At 36.9% G+C, this 23,717-nt stretch overlaps 3 protein-coding genes across 5 annotated transcripts; all 3 read left to right on the top strand.

Annotated features, from left to right (window-relative positions):
* Positions 1 to 3,623: 3,623 nt before the first annotated feature.
* zdhhc23a (zDHHC palmitoyltransferase 23a) lies at positions 3,624 to 9,673 on the top strand. Of its 2 annotated transcripts, XM_084414539.1 has the most exons (5): positions 3,624 to 4,161; positions 5,164 to 5,534; positions 5,852 to 6,502; positions 9,077 to 9,244; positions 9,357 to 9,673. In XM_084414539.1, exons 2-5 carry the CDS (start codon positions 5,413 to 5,415, stop codon positions 9,628 to 9,630), a joined length of 1,215 nt encoding a protein of 404 aa, XP_084270665.1. In that variant the 5' UTR covers positions 3,624 to 4,161; positions 5,164 to 5,412; the 3' UTR covers positions 9,631 to 9,673. The 2 variants fall into 2 exon arrangements, with proteins under 2 accessions (XP_084270665.1, XP_084270666.1); XM_084414540.1 differs by lacking the exons at positions 3,624 to 4,161; positions 5,164 to 5,534 and adding an exon at positions 5,550 to 5,757.
* A 1,447-nt stretch (positions 9,674 to 11,120) lies between these two features.
* On the top strand, positions 11,121 to 16,382 carry LOC311293941 (uncharacterized protein). Of its 2 annotated transcripts, none has more exons than XM_084414538.1 (4): positions 11,121 to 13,419; positions 14,210 to 14,530; positions 15,459 to 15,547; positions 15,826 to 16,382. In XM_084414538.1, exons 1-4 carry the CDS (start codon positions 13,257 to 13,259, stop codon positions 15,940 to 15,942), a joined length of 690 nt encoding a protein of 229 aa, XP_084270664.1. In that variant the 5' UTR covers positions 11,121 to 13,256; the 3' UTR covers positions 15,943 to 16,382. The 2 variants fall into 2 exon arrangements, with proteins under 2 accessions (XP_084270664.1, XP_084270663.1); XM_084414537.1 differs by having other exon boundaries at positions 15,823 to 16,382.
* A 1,483-nt stretch (positions 16,383 to 17,865) lies between these two features.
* Positions 17,866 to 20,485, top strand: ctsll (cathepsin L, like). The gene is made up of 8 exons (XM_084414536.1): positions 17,866 to 17,932; positions 18,259 to 18,394; positions 18,512 to 18,634; positions 18,795 to 18,947; positions 19,063 to 19,287; positions 19,422 to 19,590; positions 19,743 to 19,860; positions 19,974 to 20,485. The coding sequence occupies exons 1-8, from the start codon at positions 17,904 to 17,906 to the stop codon at positions 20,071 to 20,073; spliced, it is 1,053 nt and encodes a 350-aa protein (XP_084270662.1). The 5' UTR covers positions 17,866 to 17,903; the 3' UTR covers positions 20,074 to 20,485.
* Positions 20,486 to 23,717: the final 3,232 nt, after the last annotated feature.

The following is a 23,717-nucleotide window of genomic DNA, read 5'->3' as shown; positions in this document are numbered from 1 at the left end:
AAAATGCAAAAGCACCATAAAAGTGGTCCATATGATGATTCTTTTTACATCACGTTTTCTTAAGACATAACTTTGTGTGAGGAACAGACTATACAATTTAAGACAGTGATAATCTTTCCCCTCCAGTGAGCTGTCACTGATTCATAAAGCTTATTTGTGAACAAATTATTCAGACTGGTTTCTTGAACCGGATCAAGGGATTCATTGAAAAAATAAGATTCAATGCCCCAAAGAGAGCTAAAATGATCACAAGTGAATGATGACTCAAATTTAAGTTTGTTTCTCACATGAAGCTATGGTATCAGAAGACTTTAAGGCCCTGTTTACACCTGGTACTAAAATGTGTTTTGGTCGAGCCAATCACAAGTGGACGACAGAGGTAGTCGAAAACGCATGTAAACGCTCATTTGGTTCGAACAGACACAAAGGCTGCCTACTAAACATTATGGGAAGTGCGCTATCCAGATGGGATTTAAACGTTGTCGGCTGAAGAGCCAAGTTTGGTTTGAAGACAAAAAAACATACCAAGCACAATGTTCTCTCACTATTCCTGATTTCTAACACGCACTCACAGTGTTTGGCGTGGTCTTGCGGCTGTCATAGCAGAAACGAAAGATTATTTTGTCCATTAGATAAAAAAGTTCATACATTCGCCCGCCCATAGACCATCCACTTAGAGAAATCAGGGCAGAAGTGGTTGAAAGTGGACAAAAGAGACAGATGTAAACAGAGGCTAAATATAACATAGCCTCGCTACTTTTATGATCATTTGATGGTGATTTTATATCCATTTTCGAAAGCACCTTTTAATTGCATATAGAAAGCAGCATGAGAAATGTAAAAAAAATATAGATTTTTCATTTTGGGGCAAACTATCCCTTTGCATGTGTGTAGTAGCTTTCTTCTTCTTAGCACTGTTTTATTGTATAACCAAACATGGTCTGTGATTAATTGTATTCTCAGATGAAATACTCACAAGCACAAACATAAGCACACCTGAGGTCCTGCATAGCAACTGGGGGAATGGAGCCCTAATCAGCAGTTTATAAAGACCAGTTAGAAGGGATAAATTCCTCATATTTTGCTTGTGTAATCTGTTTACTTTGTTTTCCCTCAAACGATGAGGTCATAGCAGAAGAACACCTATTGCATTTCAAAGACTGTTTTATCAGCAAACTGCTGCTGGTAAAGCCTCTTTTACCTAACAATGCCCTGTAGACTCTTGTATGTGTTTTTATTGTAGGCTAATCACGTCTGGTGTTTATGCCATTTTGCAAATGAATTGAGAGTTACGCACATGCCTCTTATTTGGGGAAAACTGTCCTTGACATAAAGTCTTTTTTCTGTAGGACTTGTGTTGTTTTTATTAATCAAGTATTTAATCCACTTCTGTGTTTGTGAAACTAGTTCCACTGTCATTTTGCCTTTGACAGGTGTCTAGCCATACAGTAGGCAACCCATGCACTGGGTTTATGAGGGAACATTGTGTCCTCCTGTTGGTTCAGGTCACCGCTTACAAGAAACCTGATCTCAGAGGGCGTGGTCACATCAAACGGATTCACATATCCGAACTATTGCACAAGGAGGTCACATATCACCTCCACTGTGACTATAATTTGACCCTGACCTCCGAATATGGTTGCTAAAGATTGATGTGTCAACTGCAGAGTACCCATACAACCAAGTTTGGGGTGAAGGAAGATAGAGAGTTATGAGCACTGTAAGCGATCTGATGACATGTATACAGCGTTGGTCAAGACTCTGCTGTTACAAAGTATTTTGTTTCTTGATGGGATTGGAGACTCCAGCAGGAGCTGCAGCAGCTTCACCTCCACAAGAGACCACTGGCTCTCACATCATGTAGCACCTGCTGACCACCGGAAGGAAAATTTTAATGGCTGACTTGCAAGAATCGCGCCGGATGAGCAGTAGCACACCTGGGCATGGGCATTTCAAATTCTGCTTAAGAAAAGCTAAAAGGAAATGCCGATGTTTCTAGAAAGTGTCATGCCCAGAGGTGGTGAGCAGAGGTGTCATTCATTCCCATATTACTTTCCTTATGTAAAAATGTATATTTTTGGGGGATTTGAACTCAGTAATCTCACACTATAAATAAAACACAATATCGCCAGACTAAAACATTATACATGAAAACATTATAGGTCCTATTTTTTTTTTAAATAATACATTTAAATAATTTTCTATTATAGCCTAATTATTTTTTATTTTCAAGAGTTGTATAGTCAATGCTTCTTTTTTATACAATTTATGTACAATTTAATTATCTCCCCAACAGACCCATAAATAAAGTAAGAACATAAAATGTTAAGTGAAGGGTCAAAAGGGAAAGGTCATGACTGCTTCCAATTTGACGAGCAGCACACAGATTGTAAACCTTTTTAAAATAGCAATTGTCATAAAACTAAAAAAGTACTTTTTTTGTTTACGTACAATGGCCTATATCAAAATCTGCCAATAACTAAAAAAAAATGTGTAGCGTATTTGTTCCCAAACATGGATTAAAATTGACGGGCAGACAATAGAGGAGAGCGGGGCACAACCTAAGTTGTAACAGTTGTAACACACTTGTTTTAAATACTTCCACACATGCCAGCATGACGAAACTTAGTGTATTTACTAGTTGCCATATCAACACTATATAGAGAAAACAATGCACCAAAATTCTGAAATCTTTGGAAGATATTACTGAACATTACTTTAACCATAGCAAAAGTAAATTTATGAAGTTATTTTTTCATCTCTGTTTTTGTGTTTATTTAAAATTAGACAAATCTAATATTATTTTAATCTTATACATGTTATTTAACAGTTGAGATAGTCCTTTAATGCTTATCTAACCAGCAGAACACACTAACCAGGTTTAAATCCCAGTTGCGTAGGTGGGGCATGTTGTAACACTGCATTACTATTAGATAACTATTCTATTCTATTCTATTCTATTCTATTCTATTCTATTCTATTCTATTCTATATACTTTTATGAATTCTATTGAGAAAACATGAGAAAAATGTGAGACTGAGGGTCAATGGTCAATGTTTAGAAATGATTAACTATTATTATGTTTTGAACTATGCTGTATAGCTGTGATTTGGTTTGTTGTCAAACTCAAAAATTTGTTTATTTTTAATTATTACAAAAATGCCATTATTTTTATATGAAAAAGTTAATAATTGCATTTTATTCACTATGTCTTGTATATTTTTTTTATTAGATCAGATTATCTGTCATGTGGTCACGTTAAAATGTACCCCACCTATGGGGCATGTTGTCACATTTCACTTCCATTCTTATATCCAGACAAAAATATATACACTGTATTAATGAAACAAAACCACATAATTGTACTAAACGTGTGAAATTAATGCGGGGAACAAATAAATACTCTGAACCCTAAGTAGGTTTACATAAACTGAGAAAGTAAAAAAGCGTTAGGTTGTGCCCCGCTCTCTCCTAGGTGAGTTCAAATTTGAGGTCACAAGTACTCTGTGACCCAATGTCCGGCCCGCCGGTTATGCACGGTAAGCGCGCCGGTAACTTTCCGCGTTGATTTACGTTTTCGCTGTCACGGTAACACCTGCCAACTTCCTTTTTCAACGCCGGCACCCAACCCTATCGGTGACAACGCTCGTAAACGGGTTCCTCTCACGCGCCTGCTCTCAGAACATTTGAGAGACCGGAACGGGAGCGCGCAGAGTTATCTATCATGCCTTCCTTACAGTTCTGAGAATCTTCACGAGCTGCACCTCATAGTCTGTTAGGACGCGCCTTTCTGTTTATTGCATGTATTTTAAGGAGCAAACGAATGAGATGTATCGCTTAAAAATATAGATTTTGCTAACATTTATATAATTGTTATATGAAACGAAGACGCGCCTGGACTTCCACCTGCTTTCTCTGACGGGAAATAGCCTATTCATTTGACCAAAAAAAAAAAAAAAAAATCGGATTACGGGGAAAACTTCATTTGGATTTCTATGGATGACATCTTGACATCTCAGGCTAAACAATCTGAACTGTTCTTTTTCCAAACTACTACAAGTGCATCTGAAGATCAGGAAAGACTCACCACAAATAGATGTATAAACTGAAAAACTTCGTGTGGGATGCATTTCCATCTGTGTTGAGGCTGTTAAACCATAGGTAAAAAAATAATTATAATTATGCTAAGATCATTTTCATATAGGTTTCAAAAATGAAATTATTGTTGATATGTATTTTAAGTGGTCTTTAGAAATGTAATCGTCCTATTTAGGGTTAATTTTGAATCACAATCAAGGGCAAAGCTTGTTTTACTCCAGGGATCAAATGTAATTTAAAACATGTCAAACACATGCTGCTCAATTATTTTCTCTATTCCACAACTTATGATGGAGAACGGCCTCTCAGGGAAAAGTTTTTTGATGGCCCAATTATACGATCCACATGAGACATCAGATGGCCTTGATTCAAGTTACAAAGCGCAGATTTAGATATTAATAATATTTTCTGCATTGATACACTACATAATTATAGACCAGTGCTTGTTATTGTGTGCGTCCATCTGTGTGTCTGTGCCAGTGTCAGCTCCCAGTTGAGAAAGACATGGGTTGGGCCAGATGTTAGAAATCTGACTATGTGCTGTTCCTCTGTGACTTGAAACTAGTTAGTGAGCTTAGGAGTGTGTAAATTACCTATTAAAATGATTCACCTCCCTTGAACTTTTTTTTGTATTTATTAATTTATTGTATTTTCTCATATATATTTATGCCAGTGATCATGACAAAACCCCCTATATTGTCATTTTGCTAAATTCCTTTAAAAAAAGTTTGAGTATTAATTAAATTGCTTTGATAGACCAGAATGACCCTTTCTTACCCAAATCACAGATTTATGTATTAGATTAGATTTAGGAACCCATGCACCTGGTGAAGTTCATTATTAAATATTATCATTATGAAATAATAAACATGCCAAGAGGGCTGTGGCACTTACTGTTTTGCACACTTCATAAAATCAGTTTCATAAATTTGTTATTTGCACATTGTGGATGGTCTGATAACCATCAAGATCAACAAGAAAATCTTTTTTTTTTTTTTGTAAAGTGATATAAGGTGAGCACTGACAACGCTATTGACAAGGACTGATTTTGTTATTTCTTTCCAGCCAGTGCAACACATGCTTTTTACACGAAGCTTCTGATGTAAAAAGCAGCAGATGACCAGCAAGTAAGCTGAACAAGAAATCTACCTGCATCCGTTATGTCAGCTAACAGCTAAAACTGCCAACAGCCCTGGATCAGTCCTGTCCAAACATGAATGAACCCTTTCGTCTTATTTAAATAAATGTGATCCAACCGAATCCTAAAGAAAGCTTGTTCTCACAGTGGAAGCAGATTGTCTCTGACATAAAGAGATGAAACGAGAACGTTTTAAGCCCCCGCATCCAGATGACCCTCTGTGCTGCTGTGGAGACATCGACCAGCAAAGAGAGTACTGCTGCTGTGACTGTGAAGAACTTGATGATGCCTGTGAAAGGTCAGAGGTCAACCATTTAACCATTCATGGCAGGGAGGGGAAGTTGGTCGTTGCATTTGTTCATATAAGCTTTCTAAAGAGTAGTTTGCTCAGAAATTATTCTATGAATTAATTTTGTCCTCGTTTACTCACCTTCAGTTCTTAACAAAAGCTTTTTTATCTGTGGAGCAGACAAGGAGATCATTTGCAGCTTATATTTTCCATGCAACAAAAGACTGTGAAGGTGCGTAAATGATGACAAACCTTTAATTTATGGGTGAATCCATCAATTTTTCATTGAAAACGTCTTTATTTCCTCTGTCATCCCTTCTCATTAGGTTACTCAGAGGAGAGCCAGACAAGCCAGACATCTTTTCTCGTTTCATCTCTCATATGGCTGATTGTTTGGGTTTGCCATGTTGTGCCATAGGACCCCTTCGATTGGAGCTCTCTGTTTTACCTCCCATGGTATTAATTCCTGGCCTGTTGCGAGTAGCGGCAATTAATTGTATCTTGGGAGTTGTAGTCTTAACTGCCCTACCAGGACTGGTGCTTTGGTATTACTATGTGACTCACAAAAGGAAAAGACGCACATTGTTTTTCCTTAGTTTGGCACTTTTCTCCCTTGCCTATATGTACTACCTTTTCCTTACCGAGATCGTTCCCAGAGGAGACGTAAGTAATCTGCAGCTGGTTACCGCGACGACAGGCATGATGTTGACGCTTATCTCCCTTGTGCGCACCAAACAGGGACCGGGCCTTGTCAAATCCCAATCATTAGCTCTGGGAATCAACAGTAGCTCTACAACCAATCAGAGCACAAACTTACCCAGAGACTCTACCACCTGCAATGGAATCAACCAATCAAAGGGGGAGAAGGAAGGAAAGAAGAAGTTATGCCCTGTGTGCCGACTGGTGCGCCCACCAAGAGCTGGGCACTGCAGGATCTGTGGGGCATGTGTCCTACGAATGGACCACCACTGTGTTTGGTGGGTTTCTCATTCCTTCTTCTGTGAAAATTGAGTATGAACACTTTATTCTCAATGTGAAGTGAATTATTATGTAAATATTATGAAAACTAGAGAAAAAGGGTGTGCTCTGGGGTCATTTTCTATAACGCATTGAGTCACGTAATCAGATTACTTTTTTCAAGTAACTAGTAAAGTAACGCATTACTTTTAAATTTACAACAAAATATCTGAGTTACTTTCAAATAAGTAACGCAAGTTACTTTGATTTTCCATTTATTGACTGACAGCTCTTCTGTCCCCATTGTGAGAGAAATCGTGAGTAAGTGCAGAGGCTTTGTGTGCGCTGTGTGTGTAAGCATGATGTTATTGTAGACCAAATGTGAGCATCTCACTTGCACAAAAACAGATTCAGTATTAATCAAAATGAATAAAAACAGTGAAATGCAATCCCAGAATATTACGCAAACCTGCAATAATTAAATATATTAAATGACACAAATATACTTTATTTATTTAATCTCACTTTATTAACCAATTAGCCAGTGTTTGTTGATCCACTTCAACCATCCTAATAAGCAAAAATGACTTTAGATATTGCTGGAGTAAGTGTGTTAAATTTTCTTCTCCATTCTATTCTTCTTCAATCCAGAATGGCAGCACAGCTGAAAGTTTTTTTTTTTTTTTTTAACTGCGCCCTCTACTGTACGGTTGTGAATGTGCATTTCCTTCAACTTGAAGCTTATTCATTTCACTTTTGGTGTGAAAGTGCCTTTACATTCGGCAAAAGTAGAACTTTTTTTGTTGTTATTAAAACAAGCAAGCCCAGTCCAAATGAGAAAAAGTAAAGCAAAAGTAATGAAACACATTACTTTCCATAAAAAAGTAACTAAGTAACGCTATTAGTTAATTCATTAATTAATTATTTTTTAGGAAGAAACGCAATATTATGATGCATTACTTTTAAAGTTAACTTTCCCCAACACTATGTGTATGTGTCTTTCAATGACAAAATGATCTGTATCTACACTTCCATTCAAAAGTTCTGAAGTTCTCAAAAGTACTCATAGGCTGTATTTATTCAGTCAAAAATACAGTAAAGCAGTAATATTGTAAAATATTGTTTTCCATTTTAAATATTTTTTTAAATGCAATTTATTCCTGTGATGGCAAAGCTGAATTTTCTGCATCATTAATACATCGTCTTCAGTGTCACATGATCCTTCAGAAATCATTCTAATATGCTGATTTGGTGCTCAACATTTCCTTTTTTATCAATGTTAAAACAGTTGCGCTGCTTAATTTTTTGTAGATAGTATTTTTAAATGATTATCATATTAAATTATTTATTATTCATTTTTTTAATTAAAAACCCAACATAAATAAAAGTCCTGATGTATGCACAATAAAAGGAGAGAGAGTAATGTGGCCATTCATGATGTTCACACCTTGGTGTCAGAAACTTACTATTGCATTATACTTGTTGGATAATCAATCAAAAGAATATGTTTTATATCAAATATTAATTTTCATGTCATTATTTTGGCTTCATGCACATCCCTAGTATAGAAATAGTTGGACAATTCCAAAATGAATTGTAGGCCATTCCCTTAGTATTATCATGCCAGTTTTTTTTAATTCTTTTTCTGATCTTTTCACAATTGTACGCATGTTTACACTACCCCATCACACACACATATGTTCAAGCTGATTCCCAAAAGACGTCACTGGAGCAGGGCAGGCTGGAGAGACATGTGCAAAGGCCACAGGAACGCAGCTTTCAGCACAGTAAAGGGAGATCTCGCCAGGCCAATCTGTCTCTGCTGCTTCAACACACACAGGCACAAATAAAAACAGGAACATGCCATATAAATGTCATTCTTATTAAAGCCACATTTAAGAGAGATAAAATAGTGTAACTGTTCTTGACTTGGTTTTTGGTATTAAAGGTGCTCTAAGCGATGTTGGGTGACATCATTTCTTGTTGACGTTCGAAGTATTGTCAAACAAAACGGAGGCTAGCTCGACCCTCCCTCCTCCTCATCCCTCCCCCTCCCTTCCGTGCTTTTCCGATGTAGATTCAGGACTTCCTTCTCCTTTTTCCCTCTTCTTTGCTATTTGTTCATCGGAACGTCGTCTCTTTGGTCGTTTGTCGGCCATATCAAAATTCAAGAGAATATAATTCTAACGTTACTCGTTGTCGTTGTCTAGGACATCTCTCCTCTAGCTAACTTCTCTCTTCATGCTTCTCTCTTCTCCACTCCCCACACCCGCCTTCATGTGCACACGCACTAACCCCCCAACCCCCACCCCCTAATCATTGTCGGTTATTGGCTGGAACACTGTTTGTTATGTTTCGTGGCCAAGCCTGGGCCAGTTTGTTTTTGTTGTCATTTGTGGAGTCTGGGCTGTCTACAGAGACCGCGGTTTTTTACAGTGTGTTCAGGGGACAGGTAGCTAGCGGATAGTGAGGAGATGAAATGTTTCGGCCTAAAAAACGTGTGACATCGCTTAGAGCACCTTTAATATGTCTGTATGCGTGTTTACATGACTGCTTACATTTTGTGTCTTTGTGTGTGTGACTCTCCGCGACAGGATAAACAGCTGTGTAGGCCAATCCAATCACAGGCAGTTCATTTTGACGCTTCTTCTCTTCCTATTGACATCCTTCTACGGGATCAATTTGGTGTTACGGAGTGTATGTCCTCGACAGAGTCTATTCACAGCCATGTTATACTGTCCCGGAGTCTACAACCAATACAGGTACACCATCCACTACTTTATTTTTTACATACAACATGTGTTTAATGGAAATATCCACATACGCAGTGTTTTCAGCCTAATATAACACATTTGTGTGTGTCTGTGTGTGTAGCACAGCCCTGTGCTTTACATGTGTGTGGTACAGCGTTATTATAACAGGTGGTCTGCTCCACCTGTTCATCCTTCAGATTATCAATGTCAGTTACAACGTAACAGAACGCGAAGCTCAAATTGCTTTGCGCAACAAAACCGGCAGACGGCGCTTTTGTGGCCTGGTGGTGGAGACTGGTGTCTATTCACGAGGCTTCCTCCAGAACTGGATTCAGTTCCTCACAATGAACACGGATGAGAATGAATCCCCCTTCACCTTCACAGACATGGTATGACACAAGGGACTACAGGCATGATCCTGGGTATTATTTAAGCCTTAATGATTGAACACAACTGTGTTTAGGCCTAAAAAGTTGGTTGACACATTTACCTTGTTTGCATCAGGCAGAACGGTACTTATTATGGACAGTATGGAACTGGCAAGCAGGAACTTCTAGGTAGTCAGTTTAAATTGATGAAAACATATTAAATGCTTGTGTTTTTGGTATTTTTGGGGTGGGGTTATTCCAGTCGTCATGTACACTGATGAGCCAAAACATTATGACCAGTCACAGGTAAAGCGAATATTATTGATTATCTCCTAACAAGGCCACATATTAAGGTTTGGGTTGGTTAGATGGTAAGCAAACGTGTTGGATGGAGAAGATATGGGCGGGAATAAAGATCTGAGCGACTTTGATAAGGGTTAAGATGTTATGGCAAGGCGACTTGGTCAGAGTATCTCTGAAACAGCAAGGATTGTGGGTCGCTCCTGGTCAGCAGTGGTGAATTTACCAACAGTGGTCCGAGGAGGGACAAACCACAAACCAAGGTGTTGGGCGCTCAAGGCTCATTGATGCAAATTTTAATGAATGTTATGGGAGGAATGTGTCTATGCACAGTGCATCGCACTCTTCTATGTATGGGGCTGCGTAGCCGCAGACCAATCAGGGTGTCTATGATGACCCCTGTCCACCGGCTATGGGCAAGTGAGCGTCGGAACTGGACCTTAGAGCAGTGGAAGAAGGTCGCCTGGTCCAATGAGTCACACTTTCTTTTACATCATGTGGACGGCTGTGTACGTGTGCGCAGTTTACCTGGGGAAGTGATGGCACCAGGATGAACTGTGGGACGACGACAAGCCGATGGAGGGAGTGTGATGCTCTGGGAACTGTTCTGCTGGGAAACTCTGGGTCCAGCCATTCATGTGGACTTCAGTTTGACAGATGCCACCTACCTAAACATTGTTGCAGGTACACCCCTTCATGACAATGGCATTTCCTGGTGGAAGTGACCTCTTTCAGCAAGATAATGCAACCTGCCACACTGCACACAAATGTTCAGGACTGGTTTGAGGAACAGCCTCCAAATTCACCTCACAGTAAAAAAATGGTTTAACATACAGTAGGCCTCAACACTCGACACACAAACCTTAAGAATGGTGACAATCAACAAATATAAAAAGATGAGCTCTTTATTCAACAAAACAAATAACTAACAACAATGACATATATGATATATATTTAAATTAAGTCAGCAAACTCACAAACCCTTACATTTCAGCAATATGAAGTTCTTTGTTCTTTGACTAGTTGAGACAACATTTGGGGGAGTTCTGTTGGTCTGACATGGGTTTTAATATTACTTAGTATTTGAGACTCAAAAGGTTTTGTAAACTGGAAAATATGTAGTTGCTTTTTTTACAGTGCAGATCTCAATCCATTTGAACATCTGTGGGATGTGCTGGACCAATAAGTTGGATCCACAGCGGCTCCACCTCACAGGACTGCTAATGTCTTGGTGCCAGAAACCACAGGATGGCTACAGGGGTCTTGTAGAGTCCATGCCTCAGTGGGTCAGCGCTGTTTTGGCAGCACACGGAGGACCAACGGCATTCTAGGCAGGTGGTCATAATGTTTTGGCTCATCGAGTATGGGCATATTCAATTAGGTTCAAAGTGTTATGCAACCACAACAGCCATTTCATGAAATTAAACTGCCTGGTCGCCTATATAATGAATCTTTGCCCATAAAGGCTGTAACTTTATAGCATTTAATCAAATTGTATGAATGCAACATTCTGCAATGATCAAACATAAGTAGGCTAGGTAACTTTGTAATCTTAGTAGCAAATCAAGTACGTGTGTTTTAATGACAAGTGTAAGAAATATTAGTAGTGTAAGTTTTATCTGATAATCAAAGTCCAGAAAATAAATGTCACAACCTGAAATGTCCCTGCATTATTGCAATTAAGAAATGTCTTAGTGATTGTGACATATTTATGACACCATTATATGAGAACTGAACTGAGCTGGAAGATGACATCACTGTTTTCTCCAGAGCTGCTGCGTCGAGAAATGAACTTAATTAATAACTAATGATTTTTACAATGGAAATGAATCAACACTTAACTTACTTAAACTAGACAATGACTTTCTTCTAGAGCTGTTTTGCAGCCAAAACAATCTTTGCTGCATTATTTTCCTGTTATCTCTGTAAAGCTGCTTTGAAACAATCTGTATTGTAAAAAGCGCTATATAATAAAGGTGACGACTTGACTTTATAAATATTATATTTAAAATATTAAAATAGTTCACCCATGAAGTTCGTTCATCAATCACTCACCTTCGTGTTATTTCAAAGTTCTCTTGATATTTCATAGGATGGGGGTGTTTCATAGAGACAGACAATTTTTGTGTAGATATTTCCTTTTTAAAGTGGGACATCTATTGAAACCTTAAAACGTTAGTTCACCCAAAAATGAAAACTTCTGTCATCATTTAAAGGAGAGGATCATTTAAAAAATGCATGTGGTGTTTGTCCATAAAGTGGTGACCAATGTCTACTCACTCTTATGTTGTTCCAAACAAACTGATTTTGCCCTTACAATGAAAGTGAATGGGGCCCAGTGTTGTTTTGGACGCCACCGACTTTCTTTTGTCTTTCACAGAAGACCAATGAAATTCAGTGAGGTTCAAAACAACATTAGACACCATTATATGGACAAAAATAAATAAATAATTTTTAAATGAATAAATTAAAAAAGAAAGTAATACAGGTTTAAAATGATATGAGGCTGATTCAATGATGACAAAATGTTCATTTTTGGGGGTGAATTATCCCTCAAAAAAAAAAGAAAAAAGATTTATCAACCTGCCAAGTGCTAGTAAACCAAAAAATACATTTTACACCAAATGTATAATCCTTATAATTGTAAATATGCTGCTATTTGTAAGGTACTCTCTCAGGACAAATTATTCTGTAATGACATATTTCTGTGTTCAGTGCTCACTAAACAACAGTGTGTTAAGTTATGGTGTACTTTACAGTTCTTTATTGTCATCTATATTAAATGAATGTTCATACATCATGTATGTAAAAATAAAGATAATGTGTTTAAATGAATTCTGTTATTTACAGTACATATATAGCCTATTCCACTCAGAGTATGAGACATTGGTTGTGTTGATTATGCGAAAAGGTTATGAGTGACCTACCAATGCAGCGGAGAGAGACAGGAAGTGGTTTTATAGCCCAATTGCATCTGTACAACAACAAGGTAGAAAACAAGATGAAGAAAACACAAGAACATATTTGCATGAGTGCTTTAGACTGCACTTCCTCCTAAAATGTGCTAAATGAAGTGAAATGGCACTGAGACTCTTTTTATTTAAAAAATTACAATTTTAATTAAGAAAGGTTGATATGAACAATGTACAGTTTAAATTTATTTTTATTTTTTTTTAAACAAATTGCAGTGTACAAAGAGTATCAATCTCTGGCTACTTTAAAAACAATACAGAATTCTAAGGAACAATGGTACCTCTACCTCGTCTGGTTCTTAGACGAGGTACTTTCCAGGAAGTTGTTTTTAAAGATAAGGTTTACTGAAACCCTATAGCCCACATGGGCTAAAGAGCTACATGCAGGGTTGTCTTTGTGGTTACTTTCTCTCTATGCTGAAAAAAAGCATTGGACGACATCACACGTCCAGCATAGCTCGAGACACCATGAGGATCGGACAGACGAACCAATCTGAACAACACCGGACCCACCTGTTGATACTCTTCATAACTCTTACAACAGGTATGAGATGTGACTGAGACATACACACAGATGGAGAGAGGCTTTACTATGGTTTTTGTTATATCTTCAAAAGCTTGGGGTCAGGTGATGTTTTTGAAAGAAGTCTCGTATGTGAATCAAGACTGCATTTATTTGATCACAAATACAGTAAAAACAGTAATATTGTAAAATAATAGTTTTTTGTTTCAACATATTTTGTTTACATATATTCCTATAAATGTATTACTATAATGGCATGAAGTAATCAGCAATCTTCAGTGTCGCATGATCCTTTAGAAATCTTTTTAAAATGCTGATTTGCTCAGGAAACATTTCTTAATATCAGTGTTGAAAACAGTTGCTGCTTAATATTGTTTTGTGGAAATAATGATAAAAAAATTTTTTTATGAATATAAAATTCAAAAGTTTACTTTTTTCTTAAAAAAAGAAAGGAAATGTATTCCTCTTCAAACTTTTGAACAGAAGTGTAGGCTATTAATCTTGTGATGTATATAACAAAATATATTTTAATGAAGTGAGAACTCAACTGAACTGTTAAAAGAAGGAAACAGGCAGTTACACAGGAAGAGAAAGCAAATACGGGTTTACAAACACCAGACAGAGCTCTTTGTTTTTTTTTTCACAGCTATTTATATACTGTTAAAAAACAGATTTACTGATCAAACTGAGAAAAAGCTGATAAATGAGGCTGTTCAGTTCAGGTCTGAATATTGCTGTTTGTGCCATTACATGGTTCTTTATTTCTCTTCTTGCTCTTCTTTTTCTTCTTTCTCTATTTGTTTTTTCATAGGGGCCTTTACAGATGAAGATGTGATTCGGGCTCCTTTGGGTGGGAGTGCGACTTTTAAATTCAAGGTTACAAGAGACATGACAGTAAGCCTCGCTGAATGGAGCAGGTGTCCGAATCACAAGGTTTTTGTGTACAGCCCCAGCCATGGACTCACTATAGTTAACATAAGCTATGCTGGTCGTCTTTTTGCAAAATCAAACCACAGCGTTGTACTGGAAAAATTACAAGAGAGCGACTTTGTGACTTACTGCTATAAACTCAGCACTTTCCCGCAAGGGAGTCTTCAAGGACAAATGCATCTAGTGAAAAGGACAGAAAATGGTAAGAATAATTATCTTCCTCAACATATAACACCAGGCATGCAGTTTGCCAGTTAGCAAAAAATTATAATTATAACCATTATGGTTATTCACCATATTCACACCCATATCTGATTTAACATTCAGAATCAAGATGAAGCACACAACACAACCAGTATAACACAGTCATCAAAAAAGTGCTGTGCTTTGTTCCACTGTTGTTCCACTACCGCATAGCATACCTCTGACAAACTTTTACATGCATGCGCGATACAAAAAGGTGAAGGACACTGTCACTAACATTGCTGTATTAGTAAGCGCACGACGAAGGACTAAGAACAAAAACACAGTCTTTAATAAATCCAAAATAAACACTGAGGAGCATAAACATAAACTGACATTTCCAGAATTCCCTGATACTTCACATTTGATGGTTTTTAATTTTAATAATGTTTCCTATTGTTTTTTTCTTATCAGTTATGTACATAAGGTACATCTAATGTTGTTAATGTTTATTGCAATATTTTAGTGTCAACATGTGCTACCACGATGGTGTTTCTGATTTGTGTGGGATTAGCTCGGTTAGAGGAAAAGCTTTGTAGAGAACTTTTATTTTTCATGGAGTTTTCTCTGTATACCACCTGTTATATTATGGTGGATGACATATGTTAAGGTTAGATTACAAGACAGATTTTAGTTGCAGCATGGATTTGCTAAAAAAAAAGGCTGTTGGATTTACCTGTTTATTTAAAAAAAATTAAATTACAGGTTTAAGTTGTAAAATGTACAGGTTGTTCTGCAAATATGTTTACAGTATTTTTTAGAATTATTCTGGTTGCAACAGCAACTGCCAGTTTTATTCTGTATCTCTTTTTTTGTTGCATTAATAAGAAGGATAATAGAGAAACATGAATAAAAAAAATGAAACATTTGTGTTAATCTTCTCTCAGGTCTCCCCAACACAGTGATAATCTCAGTGGGTTGTGGCATGGGTTTAGTAGTACTGTGTGGAATCATCGCTGGAGTGGTTTGCTATAAGGTAATAATCTCAAACTCGTTCACATTCTAATGAAAAAATGAAAAAAAAGACGAAGAATAAAAAAAGAGAAAAATCTATAATCTATTGAATTCAATTAAACAACTTATGACTGAATGGTTTAGTGAATGATTTACAAAGAAATTAATTAATTTTTCAAGAATGTTGAATGCCACCTTAACAAAGACCTGGAATGTCTTCTATAAATGTGTCTTAATAAAGTCAGGTTTTATGCATGTGCCAGACCTGTTTATCTCAACCAATGTCTCTTCCACCAGAAGAGGAGAAGTAATCCTGGAGGCCTTCCCAGTGGTCAGTCCAATAAACCCAAGAGCACTCGCACACAGAGTGAGGAAGAGATGCAGAATGAGGACCACAATTATCTGAATATTACTTAACTCAATATGTCTACAAATAATGGATTTACTCTAAATTCTAATAAATTGACTGTTTTTTAATAACATCAAAGAAATATCCTATGGAAAAAATATGTTGTTCTTTTCCAATCATGATAACATTAGGTGGACTGGGGAGAAAAAAAGAATGAAAATATGATTGGGATGATTATAAATGTATTGGCAGTTAAGTTTTGGACATTGATCTGGCCACAAGTTTGATGAATAGTGTAAAAAAAAAAAAAGTCATTTAAAAGAAGTCCATGAGTTGTAATTGTGATTAAAGTCTTCTATGGTGGTCTGAAGTGTTATGGTAATAATCAATGTAAACCGCAGAGGTCAAAAGTGTAAAAAAAAAAAAAAAAATCACCATCATTTATCCTACCAACTTGCACTACCCTTGTTGTTCAGATGGTGGCAGTGTATTAAATGATTTTAAGTCAGGCAAGTCTGCATTGCATATAATTAACTCTTTAATAACTGTTTTATTTTTATTTTTTATAAATTACCAAATGTTACAACTCTAAGAGAATTATTAACAATAATGTGATTAATAACTTAGTAGAAGTATGTGAAGTTTCCTTTTTTGTGTTGAGAAATGGCATACGTTACATGTGGCACATTTTATTCAGTTTCTGATGACCACAAGAAAAGCAACTTCCTGACTTCTGAGTGATCTTTCTATTTTAAACAGTTCATCTGCAGAATGATTGCTTTTTTCATCATTTGAAGTCTCATTTCCACTCTGTCTGATCTTTTGTTCTGGCTCCTTTCAAGTTCTGATGACATCATTTACTGATTGACCTAATTAATCATGCAGTCACACAATGCAGTCATTAACACCTAATACAGGTAAACACATCTCATGTCACTGCATCCTATTCAGAAATGAAAAGATAACAAATAAAGAGGTTTTGTACAAAGCAACAGAATAAATTGTATGACGTGATGCAAAGCGAAACAGGTAACATTGGGTGTCTTTAGGGTCTAACCAAGGGTTTTGCCATTGTTAAATTATAATGGCTAGGCTTATATGTAAATTTCCATTCTCGCAACATCAGACCACAGATTCATTTTTTTAGTGTCCTTTTTCTGCTATGTTTCTACTATGTTGAATTCAAGAAATATGAGGTTGTGTGGTGTTTTTTTGCTGACTGTCAAAGGTTTGTTTAACTAGTGAATTTATTATAAACCAAATCCTTTGTTTTTACACCACTTAATAACGACTCACTCAAGCCCTCATCCTTAGAGACTAGCACTTATTAAATAAATAAAATACTTTTTAGATGTTCCTGCATGGAGATTCAGAAATAATATTCAGTACGTGTTCTTAGACATATTAAGAGCAAAAAGGTTTAAACTTGAAAAGTAAGACAATTTGTATGCAAATTATGTGCACATCTCTGCAACTGAAAGGCCAAGATCAAGCTTAGATAATGCCAAGAAGTACTGTGCCTGCTAGATTTGGTATTTTAAGAGTCAAAACACAAGCCACTGATTATGTTTCAAACGCTTAGTTAGGGAATTTTAAGTGTTTTCACTTTGATTATTTTCTGCCTGAGCATGTTGGGTTGGTCAGACACAGACACGCTTCTCTGACAAGCACACACTAACGTGAAAATGCACACAGAAGAGAGCAAAGCACCAAACAAAGAGTCTCATAAAGACAATAAATTATTTTAATTAACCAGCAATTAAAACATTTAATTACAATTAAATTGTAAACGACGATTTAAAAAAAAATATGAACAGACAGTTTTCGATGTTACTTTTAATCTTGTTAGTGCAAGCCCAGTCTCAGCATGAGTGCTCGATCTTGTGATGCTTGATCATATGAATGGAGGAGATTCTTGCTTCACATGATTGGCTGTAAACACTTAGCTAATCATCACCCTCAGCCAATGAGATGACGCCTCTACGTTCAGGCACGCTTTAAAAACCACTCAGTTGTAAACAATCATTTAATGTCAATCATTTTGTTCGTTGGTGAAAGGTAAGTTTATTCTTCTATATATATTTAGGCTACCTGGGTTTAGTGGATAAATTGCCTTAGTAAAAAGTGTGCATTTGCTAGTTTAAACTTAAGCTGTCTGAATATTTTCTAGTGATTCGTACAAATTTTGAACGATTTATTATGCGTTGTATGTATGTGGCTTTGTTTACCTGTACATAGTCAGTGTGTTCTTAACTTGGAATAACTATCGGAATGTGCACTGAGGTTTTGCTCATTGTAATTGGATAAAATGTTTACTGCAGTAGTCCGTGTAACTCGCCTCTGTGACATTACATTAAATTGAGTCTTGTTTTCTTCTGTCACAGGCTTCCAGGCAGGATGATGTTTGCCTTGCTCCTCACGCTATGCATGAGCGCAGTGTTTGCTGCTCCAAGCCTAGACCAGCAGTTAGATGACCACTGGCACCTCTGGAAGAGCTGGCATGAAAAAAATTACCACGAGGTGGGTAGCACTAACTAGAGCTTGTAACCAGACATCAGCTTCAACACAAAGGAAAAGCAATGCATGTCTTTATATGGAAATTCTATTTTGCAATGGCTAAAATGTCTGCTTCTTCAGAAAGAAGAGGGCTGGAGGAGAATGGTGTGGGAGAAGAACTTCAGAAAAATTGAGTTGCATAACCTTGAGCACTCCGTGGGCAAACACACCTACCGACTGGGCATGAACCAATTTGGAGACATGGTAAGCTTTTTATTTTTTAAACATTTTTGGTGGCATTTTTGTGACTGGATCTCTTGTAAAATGTAATCCTTTTCATACTTAACACTGGGCTCAATTGTTACCTTTATTGTCTGCTAGGCATTTTTTAAATTAAGCCTTTTATTTGCATCCTCCCTCTTAGACAAATGATGAGTTCAAACAGGCGATGAATGGTTACAGTCATGACCCCAACCGGAAATCAAAAGGCTCATTGTTTATGGAACCCAGCTTTTTTGAAGCCCCCCAACAAGTTGACTGGAGAGAGAAGGGTTATGTTACCCGTATTAAAGACCAAGTAAGCAATTTATCAAACTGGTTTTTAGAGCTTTGGTTTATTCTGTATCTTTTAATGTAAAATCTGCATGTATTGCTTCACTGTTTGCTAACAAATTCCTGTTTCCTGATGCTAGAAACGGTGTGGATCTTGCTGGGCTTTCAGCTCAACCGGTGCCTTGGAGGGTCAGCTGTTCCGTAAAACAGGAAAGCTGGTTTCTTTGAGTGAGCAAAACTTGGTGGACTGTTCTAGGCCGGAGGGCAATCACGGCTGTGATGGAGGCCTCATGGACCAGGCCTTCCAGTATGTACAGGACAACAATGGGCTGGATTCTGAGGAGTCATATCCCTACCTTGCAACAGTAAGAATCAGTTGAGCTCTTTCTGACTGGAGATGCTAGTGAAAATCTATAGTTGGGTGTCAAGGCCCTTTTCAACCCATGTATCACTATTTATTAACATCACATGTAATGTACAATGTCTTTTGTGCTCCCAGGATGATCAGCCATGCCGCTACGACCCCAGTAATAATGCTGCTAATGACACTGGTTTTGTGGACATTCCCAGTGGTAAAGAGCATGCTTTGATGAAGGCTGTTGCTGCTGTGGGTCCTGTAGCTGTTGCTATTGATGCTGCACATGAATCCTTCCAGTTCTATCAGTCTGGTAGGTGGCTGATTACCCTGAGAACAGACTAAATGTATGGTCATTTTAAATTGAATGCACAACCATTACAAAACTACATGGCCTGCCTTTAAACCTAAATCAAACGGACAGTCTCTTTGTGGTTTAATTTCTTTCTAAATGTTCTACTCTAGGCATCTATTATGAGAAGGAGTGCAGCAGTGAAGAACTTGACCATGGAGTCTTGGTGGTTGGTTATGGTTATGAGGGTGCTGATGTTGCTGGGAAGAGATACTGGATTGTAAAGAACAGGTATGATTTAGTCTACTTCTGATTTCCTCTTAATGATGCACAAGTTTGATTGAGTAACACTTAAAACTGCAGGCACAACCTTAAATGCATGCTTCTTTGTTCTGTATCTTTAGCTGGACTGAGAAATGGGGTAACAAAGGCTACATCTACATGGCTAAAGACCGAAATAACCATTGTGGCATTGCAACATCTGGCAGCTATCCTCTAGTATAAGGCCACTGGGAATCCTTTTTTTTATTTTTTATTTTTTATATTGGACTTTGTGGTTTCTTTTTAATTTTAAATGTTTTTTTAAATTCTACTGTTTTGGTTTTTATTCAATATTGTGATGCATTTAGTTTGACTTCTTTAGAACACCTGCTTTGCCTGCTTTTATTGTGCTTTACAAGTCAATTTTGTTTTAATTTGAAACCCTGCTAGTATGTTTGCAAGTTTCTTATATAAAGTTTTAAGTTATCTTGGAATGCACCAATCTATCAGAATACCCCCCCCCCCCCCCCCCCCCCGTTTGAGCAATATTACATGTATGAACCTGGCTTGTATTTGAGTGTTTCAAGAATGTGTATAAATGCTGTGCTTTATCTTGACCTGTAAAAGGGTAAATATTAAACTTGCTTGTATGAAATGCTGAGTCTGTTTCTGTGCACATGGGATCTCATGCAAAAGTGGTCTGTCTGCAAGAAGCCCATAATGTGGTTTAAAAAATATTGCTTGGGCCTCCTTTTCTGTGAGGAGCATTGTAATTTAATAGTGCATAAACCCACTTTCTCATTGCTGTTAAAAGGCCTGGATTAAGACATTCTCTCATTGTACTGCATTAAATGCTATGGTGTGTAACCTACTCGCCCTATAAATATTAACAGTGTTAGGCAATAGACTAGTTTTAAAATTCAAACCAAATGTCTGACCATGGCAGCAGGACCAAACTAATGTGCTAAAGGTTGCAGAATACTATAAAGCTTAATGTCAGCTGTATACAAATTATTAGTATGTTTATGCAAATCATAAAAATGCTGATTAACCCATGCAAATGTGCATTTTCCTTAATTGAGCTGAAGATATGTTCTTTAAATCAAGATGAAACTCTGATTCTTTTGTCTTGAACTAGGGCTGTTTGTTAATGTTGACAATGAAATCAAAATGGACTTTTTTATGGAATATTGCAACATTTATTATAGGCTAAGTGATTTTATCCACTACATGCATGTATTTTTATGTGCCCTTGAACTCAAAATAACCAGTGGTGTAGGCATGACATTACTTTGTAGGCCAAAACGCAGAATCAAGTTAGCATTTAGCTTTTTCATCCTGAATTCAATGGGGTTTTGGTTAAGTGGCTGAAATAAAGTCTGTGGTGAACACAAGCTCAATACACTTTCATGTTTTATTCTGACATAGGCTACCCCATTTGTGATTTTTTTGAAGCTGTTATGTGTCTTGAAAAAGTTGCTAACAAGTGTCTAAATGGAACTAGAGGCTGTCAAGGAGATTAAACGTCATCACGCCAAAAAGGTAGGCTCAGTCCGCTTTTAAAGCATCGTTATGGATAAAAACTAAAAGTTGTCGGAAGCTTAGTGATGGTGACGTTGAATTTGTGAGTCCGTGGTGTAGGTCATTTATAACCTAGCTTTAGCTTTTTACTACTGGCGACTGCATTTAGGCTTCAAATTATCTTAATGGACAAAACGTGCAAGTCTATTAGAAAATCCTATTGGGTTTTTGTAGAGGGAACCAGCATGATGCTAATATTGAAAAACTGCCAGTAGGCCAACAAAATGACGTCATACCTGCACTACTCTGTTCTAGCTTTTTATTTCATTTTTATTATTATTATTAAAAAAACAACATTTTCAGATTAATATATCACTATATTTTCTATTTTTTTATTGTGACTTGATAAATAAATAAATAAAAGAACACAAAGAACACGTTTTTGCGTTCCACTGCATGGCTCTTTTCAATGTACACATCCACTTGTGCCAATCTTTTTTCAACATTTCCCGCAGCATTTTAAAGGATTCATGATAAAAAGAAAAACTTCTAAGCCTAAAGTGTTATTGAATCTTACCTCGTAAATCTAAAAAACCGTTGGACCGCAAGGTATGCGCGCGCATCTCAAGCAGTACTTGTGGTGGTTGGGCGCTGGTGGCGGGAGCTAGAGCTTGTAAACAACGCCAGATACTTGTCCCTTCTATCAAGAGCGTAGTTGTTGAAGTAAATATTTTCCCCTTCTATCAAGAGCGTAGTTATTGAAGTAAATCTGCGTTTGTTTAGTTACACTTGGTGCTTTTAAAGTAGCTACAGTTGTCAAAAACACAATAAATGTCTGTTCTTGCATTAAAACATAGAATGACTGTCAAAAGTGCTGAGGTTAGTAATTTTGTTTTCAGTCAAATAGCTTTTAAACCGTTTGTTTGTCCAATGAAAAAGTTTACATTTCTTATTCTGTACAGGATTATATAACAAATTGATTACAATTATTTATAAAGGCATAGTTATTTATACATAAAGTATAAATATTAAAATATCCAGAAAGATTGTGCAATAACCTGAAGCACAATAATAAAATATACTTAGTACATACACTCAGGTGCTGAGGTTAGTATGTAAGAAAAATATAAATATATCTTTTTTATATATTTCTTTCCCTTTCAGAGACTCATTACATACAGGGCCAGGCTGTGGAGAAAGTTCCCAGCTGGGATGTTAACGTTGATGCTTCAAGATCTGATGAAACAAGGACAGCAAGGGTAGGCCTACTCAGTGTATGTATGCACAACACATATGTACATACGTTTGCATTTTGTTCCATGGTTGGTGTGCATTTGGCACCCTTGAACTCAGAGTTGGTGAAAAATACATACGTAGCTTCAGAAGTTGTAGAAGTTCTTTGATTCATAAGATCATTTTTGAATCACAATTCATCATCATTATTTGTTGGTTATACGTGCCTAGACATTGAAACAACGCTACTTGGCTTGGCTTTGAAGTTTGAGCTGCAAGTATGAGAGGTCAGTACATGCTGTGTGTGCGTGTTAGAGAGTCATTCTGAGTCATGTGATTAGCTTTGCCATGCCACTGCTGTTGTAAGCAGCTTCTAGTTATAATATCAGCCAGCTTAAAACTTTTTCAGCTTCATGGTTATCAAGTATTAGTCACATAAGTCATTTCTAACAGCATTTGCTTTGATTATATGTCTTGAACATTTGTTCATGATGAATTTCAGCGATGAGTCCAGGAATGATCTGGAGTTAGATTTGTTTTCAATATTGAATTCTGTTGTTTACCCTGTAAAGAGTGCAGCTAATGGAGTTGACGTGAGAGTGCCTGTATGGCTTTGAACACTGTGCTTGTTTGTATAAAACTGCTTTGTCACTTTACTTTTCCTATTTGCATTGCATGTAGTATTGTGTGTTGTACAGTGACCCTTTTTTCCTAATAACCGAAGTTAAAAATTGTACACTGAAGTTAGTTTCCATATCTGAAAACAACAATAATTCCGTTAACTAGCTTGGAAAACGTTTCTTATCCATTTATTTGAGTAATCACAAAGACAAAGACAGTGTCAAAAGAAAAAAACAAAGTTGTGCAAAAAACATTTCTGTTGCAAGGGCGCCCTCTGCTGTCACGGACTTTACTTAACATCCTATGGCAGGACAGTGGACAGTTTGTTAGTTTGTTTTCCACTAGTTAATATCAGTCTATAATGAATTATTCAGATTCTGAATAATTATTGAGGTAGCAAACATGCAGAATTCGTATTCTAATTTGAATTTAAGGAAGTCTACCTGTAAGAAATTGCATGTATAGATACAATTTTTATATTTTATAAATGAATGGAAGAACACTTAAACACA

This window comes from Rutilus rutilus (assembly GCF_951802725.1).
Source record: "Rutilus rutilus genome assembly, chromosome: 7".
In the NCBI taxonomy this organism is placed as follows: Eukaryota; Metazoa; Chordata; class Actinopteri; order Cypriniformes; family Leuciscidae; genus Rutilus; species Rutilus rutilus.
The sequence above is the reverse complement of the archived record's forward strand: the minus strand, read 5'-3'. Positions and strand labels throughout refer to the sequence as shown.